Source organism: Terrapene carolina, unplaced genomic scaffold, assembly GCF_002925995.2.
Source record: "Terrapene carolina triunguis isolate 2854851 unplaced genomic scaffold, T_m_triunguis-2.0 Scaffold8333, whole genome shotgun sequence".
Classification (NCBI taxonomy): domain Eukaryota; kingdom Metazoa; phylum Chordata; order Testudines; family Emydidae; genus Terrapene; species Terrapene triunguis.
This window is the reverse complement of record NW_020672684.1, coordinates 1-5,724: the sequence shown is the minus strand read 5'-3', so window position 1 is coordinate 5,724 and position 5,724 is coordinate 1. Positions and strand designations below refer to the sequence as shown.

Here is a 5,724-nt window from a genome sequence, read left to right as displayed (position 1 = left end):
CTGGTCCCCTTTTGCCCATCGCCTCCCCCAACTGCCCCCTTCAGCCTCCCCCCTGTCCCCCAACTGCCCCTTCAGCCTTCCCCCCATCGCCCCTGGTCCCCTTCCCCCCCATTGCCTCCCCCAACTGCCCCCTAGGTTCCCCCCCGCTGCCCCTTAAGCCTTCCCCCGAACTCCTCACCCAAGTGCCTGCCCTACCTGACCCCCTTCAGCCTCCCCCCCCCAACTGCCCCTTCACTCCTTCGTACACTCCCCTCCCTGCGCCTCTCCCCAAGTTCCCAGATCCACCGCCCTCAGGTTCCCTTCTCCCCAACCACCTGCTTTCTTACCATGGGTAACGGGGGCCAGAAATGTTTTTTAAAAAACCTAAAATAAGTTGGACAACCCCCCCCCCCCCCCCCCCCCCTTGCTTTGTGCTGAGAGCCCAGCTAGGGTGACCAGATGTCCTGATTTTTGGGCCTTTTTCTTATATAGGCTCCTATTACCCCCGCACCTCCTGTCCTGATTTTTCACACTTGCTGTCTGATCACCCTAAGCCCAGCTGCAGGCCTGGGATGGGGTGTGTTCTGAGCTCACACCTTTCAGGGAAGGGGTGGAGTTGGCTGAAGTGGGGGGGTCGGGCGTGTTGAATCTTTAGCAGAGAATTCTTTTCTCCACCGTGTTAGCTAAGCATTGCCATTAAAGGTCAGCCAACAAATGCAGCATTTGAAACAATCTGACTATAAATCCCTTGCCCTCTCAGTTGCTGTAGTTTTCACATCCTCTGCTCTTGTGATGTCACCATATGACATGGTCTCTAGTTACTATAGAGTCTTATAGATTAGACAGGACCTGAGATTGTAATGGTGAAAAACGAAGCATAACTCCCTCCCCTTCTCCCTTTTGACTGAGGAAAAATAAATCCTGCAGGCCTCTCTTATCCATCATAAAGAAGCAAATAGGGCCCAAGCCAAATATCTCCATCCCCCCTTTGCAGGATCGCTAGTAGTTGTTCAGACTTGGTTCCTTGCACACCCAACACTCAGTATGAGTCTTAAACACACAACAAATTCATAGCGGGTTGGAGTGAGATGCTAATCGCAATGTAATTCGCTGCATCAGAGAGACACATTTCTACCAAGTAATCTGAGCGCTTATTAGTGAGATGCAATAGGAACCCTCATTAAATATGGATTTCTTACCCACAGCTAGATCTGTTCCAGTCCTTGAAATGGTTGGCAGTGTTTTTTTTTAAGTCAAATATTTTCATGACCCCCTTACATTTATTATGAGGGTTTTTTTTAAAAAGAGTAGCAACAATAAACCTATATAATGTATTTGTGTATGGCCTTAAGAGGTTGACCAAGAATACTTGACCTTGATGAGTGAGAGTAGTGGGGGGTGGGAGAGCTAGATTTTCTTTGGTTTAGATTGTAATAAAACGTTAATGCCTTGTGACTACGTCCTCCTACCCCCGATTGCCTTATGTGATCCCCTCTGAGGATCGGGATCTGCTGGTTGAAAAGCACTGTTCTGTAGTAATGCAAACTGGGTTTCTGTTGCTTCTCGTTCCCTCTCAGGTTCGTTGTCAAAGGCAGCCTGGCTGGAGGTGCCATGTACGTGGCGTATGATCAGGGGCTGCTGGGGAATGGCAGTCAAGGAGCAGAGGCCCTCAAAAAGGCTCGAGCAGCGCTGCCTCCAGCTATACAGGAATGGACGAATTACACAGGCTGGGAGGTAAGGACTGTGCCAATAATCCTGGTTAGCAAATTGTCTTGGTGGTGAGGGAGGAAGGGAAAGGGCTGGGGTAAAATTCTGGCTCCGTTGATGTCAACGGGAATTTTGTCATTGACTTCAATGGAGCCAGACTTCTCCCCAGTACTTATTTTTTAATAGGAGGGGAATGGAAGAATAGATTTTTAAACTTGTTGGGAGGGAGAGAATTTATCTGAGGTGGGATACGAAAGGGATAAAGAAAGGATGAGAAAAAATGAAAATGTCATCTGGGAGAGTTTTTTTTTTTTTTTATATATAGCTGGTATTCCTGAGCCACCTTTCCTCTGAGGATCTCTAAGCACTTAACAAACACTAATGCGTAGATCTTAAAGACCCATTTCGGCCATGGTGCTTATAGTTAATCAAGTTGTATATAAATTGCTTACTGTTTTTGTCATTGTTCGGGGTGGTTGTTTTTTTTCCCCCTCACCTAATCAGTGTCCTTAGATTGTGAGCAACTCAGTCACCTTAGTGACTTAGGCACCTAAGCTGCTTTTGAAAATGTTACCCTTTGATCCAATTTAACAGCTGGGTCAACTGAGTCAGAGCTTAAGTGATTTGCCCAAGGTGACCCAGGGAGTCTGGTAGCTTCTGTTTTTCATTATCCCCTCTAAGCCATTGTTTAGCCGTTTCGTATATAGTTCATGTCCACAAACACTTCTGATTCTCCCCCACCCCTTTTCTTTCTTTTTTTTTTAGCTTCCATCCACTCCAAAATTTGACTTTTCTGTCTCTGAATCCTGGAACACAGGTAAGACTTGATTCTTTACTGTCTAAGCTATAGAATGGGTCTATGATTAGTGATACAATTTATCCTAGAATGCTGGCCCATTAGACTGAAAGATGGGTGGGAGGCAGTGTGGCCTAGTGAACAGAGCAATGGATTGGAACTTGGGACACCTGGGTTCTAATTCTTGGCTTTGCCACTGGCCTACTGAGTGACCATGGCCAAGTCACTGCCTGTCTGTGCCTCAGTTTCCCATCTGTGAAATGGGGATAATGATGTTGATTTCCTTTGTAAAGCGCTTTGAGATCTACTGATGAAAAGTGCTGTGTAAGAACTAGGGATTTTTACTATTATTACCTATGCAGCAGGTAATTTAAGACAGCAGAACTGACCATGATCAAGTAGGTAGCAATATAAAGAGACACTGTGATGACTTTTACTCCTGAGAAGTCCCGTCTCTGATGAAGGATTGAAGAGTTTATAAACACAACAGGCCTGTTGTATAAGGCTACTTAGTACAGTTGAACTCAACCTTTGCCCTGCTAGGCTAGTGTGAAAAGGGAAGATGTTTCCCTTTATTCCTGCACCCCCTTAAGATGATATTTTGTCCTTCTCTAGCAATTTTTATCTGAGCATTTCAAAGCACTCTGCAGACACTTAGCAAATTAGTTCAGCGCTCTCATGATGCAGCTAAATTTCCTCATTTTACAAACAGGGAAACTAAGGCCCACCGACATTAAGTGACTTGCCCAAGGTTACACAGAGGGAGTCTATGGGAGGACCAGGAATAAAACTCAGCTCTCCCAAGTCCTGGTGCTGTTTTAACCACAAAACCATCTTTCCGACCTGGTTTGAGGTGATGTGAGACAGATTTCCCCACCTCAGAGTCCACTGATGCCAGATGAGACAAGAATTATGCCTAGGTTTGTCTGAAACCTCCCTTCATAAGAATAAATCTCACCTATTAAATGGGGAGATCTATGTCATCCATCATGAATAACAGTAGCAAGTTCAGCGTTGTGTTAATGCTCTTCTCAGGACATCTCTCCGCTACTTTTCTTGCAGGAGTTCAGGCCACCATGTCTGCTCTATCTGTAGCTCCCACCAAGGTCCATGAATACACCCAGGATGGCTGGAAGTACATGAAGAACCTCATCAAATGAACATTCTCTCTCTCCAGCATTTGCTGTTTCCTCCATGCTACTGTCTCAGGGATGAGATGTAGTACACCCCACTAGAGGGCAGCTCAGCCATGCAAAGGCTCCAATAAAAGACTCTGGAACTTCCCTTTGCTTGTGGGTTGGTGTTAGCATGCCGGCTCTGCAGTTATTGTTGGTTTTTATTACAGTAGTGCCTACAGGCCACAAAGGAGATCAGGGCCCCATTACGCTGGTGCTGTACACACACATACTCCCTGCCCTAAAGAGCTTGCAATCTAAATAGACTGTTAGGAAACTTTGGCCATCTAGAAAGTGAGTGCCAACTATTTCAGTGCTATGTATCTTAAAAAAACCAACCTAGGACAATTAACCAGCCACTCACGGTATGAAAAGATCTGCCCCAAGAACAGATTCTGCAAATTACTGTAGAACTCTATCAAATGGAGAGGAAGGGGGCTTTTACCCCTTACGGCCCTAAGAATGTTAAACCGTGGGAGTGACGAGGGGTTTTTGACACCTTATCCCAGGCTGTGACTCCCAATACTGAATAATTTTGTTCTTGCAGCATTGAATCTATTGATCATAATGGTCTCTTATGGCCTCACAATCAATGGGATTCAGTGGGATTACTCCTATAGGATGGCCTGTGAGTAAGGATGGCCGAATCAGACTCTTCTTTAGCAAAGGGGGGAAATTAGATATCCTACGTGAAAAGTGTCAGACTTTTAAAAATATATATTTAATGTGAAATTCCTTATTTGAGAACGTGATGCACCAAATGATGTATTTGGCCCAGTAAAAGCAGCAGCAGCTAACTTTTCCCGTCTCTCCTCCATTTCTTCTAATAGCTGAGCTCTAAGTGCTTTACAGACATTAGCTCTCCCCCTATTTTTGAAGCAGGCAGGAAGAAGAGTCGCAGGCAGGTGAAGGGACTTGGCAAAGGTACCTCAGCAAGTCAGTGGCAGAGCAAGGAATCTCTTTATGCATAAAGCACTTATTGTTCGAGTAGCTGGAGGTAGAACCCAGGAGTCCTGACTGGGGGTAGCTGGATTTTCAGCAGCAGCTGCTGGATGCTGAGCAGGTTTGAAAAATCTGGTCACTTCTTTTAGGTGCTTAAACGGGAGCTGAGCAGTTTGGAAAAAGCTGCTCCAATGTGTTGCTCGTGTGTTCTGGATGGTGATGCCCTCCCAGAGCAGACCTGGATCAGGCTGACGTGCGTCTGCTATATTATGGTCTCGTACTCCTGGTGTGTTGTTTCAACGTAGAGCTCCTCGTGTTCCCAGTATATTAATGTTCGCCTTTTCTCCGGTTGCTGGCGGAGTGAGTTCTTCTTGACCGTGCACTTCATGCTTTTCTCTTCTAAGTAAAAGATAAAAATGCAACCACCATCATCAATGATTCTTGTAAAGCAGCTTGCCTATTGTTAGGTAACCAGGTGGTCGTCCCATGGATGAACTAACAGCTGCATCTCTAATTCCCCCTGTGGATGCGTGGCCTATGACCAAAAGCAACCAGTGGTGAAAATCCGGATTTGTATCTGGATTCTGAACCCTACCAATGATAAGGTGTTTGGAGCTAGGGTTCTTGTCTGAGCCCCTGTCTACTTGTGGGTTTACCCAGAGGCAGAGGCCCGGTTTGCTTCTGATTTGGAGGAGCATCTTATGTGGTGGCTTTGCTTGGCCACTGTCAGAAGACAGAATGCTGGGCTAGATGAACCATTGGTCTGACCCAGTATTGCCGTGCATAGAGAATGGAGTCCATACCATGAAGCCGCTGTGCACAGAAATCTTGCAAAGGGACAACTGAAAATGGCTGGACAGCTGAGCTATCCCAGACCTGTGAACAGCTACATAAACGTGTTAAAACCAGCATGGAACTTTCATTAAGGCCCTGGGTTACCTGATATTTGAGCAGGGCCGGCTCTACGATTTTTGCCGCCCAAGGCAAAGACAATTTTGGCCGCCCCCCGGCCCCGCCTCAACTCCACCCCTTCCCCAAATCCCCAGCCCTGCCTCCTCCCCCCAGGCTCCCAAGCCTGGGAGGGGGGGGGAGCAGCGGCGCGCGAAACGGCTGCTTCGCCCGCCA

At 46.6% G+C, this 5,724-nt stretch overlaps 1 protein-coding gene across 1 annotated transcript; it reads left to right on the top strand.

Annotated features, from left to right (window-relative positions):
* Nucleotides 1–1,551: 1,551 nt before the first annotated feature.
* Nucleotides 1,552–3,766, top strand: MICOS13 (mitochondrial contact site and cristae organizing system subunit 13). The gene is made up of 3 exons (XM_024221891.3): nt 1,552–1,713; nt 2,452–2,503; nt 3,545–3,766. The coding sequence occupies exons 1-3, from the start codon at nt 1,591–1,593 to the stop codon at nt 3,640–3,642; spliced, it is 273 nt and encodes a 90-aa protein (XP_024077659.1). The 5' UTR covers nt 1,552–1,590; the 3' UTR covers nt 3,643–3,766.
* The last annotated feature ends 1,958 nt before the right edge of the window (nt 3,767–5,724 follow it).

Bases quoted from the DNA above. Each gene is read 5' to 3' on its own strand.
- MICOS13 (XM_024221891.3), top strand. From the start codon at position 1,591: ATGTACGTGGCGTATGATCAGGGGCTGCTGGGGAATGGCAGTCAAGGA. The intron at 1,714-2,451 runs GTAAGGACTGTG...TTTTTTTTTTAG, and splicing joins CGAATTACACAGGCTGGGAG to CTTCCATCCACTCCAAAATT. The intron at 2,504-3,544 runs GTAAGACTTGAT...CTTTTCTTGCAG, and splicing joins CTCTGAATCCTGGAACACAG to GAGTTCAGGCCACCATGTCT.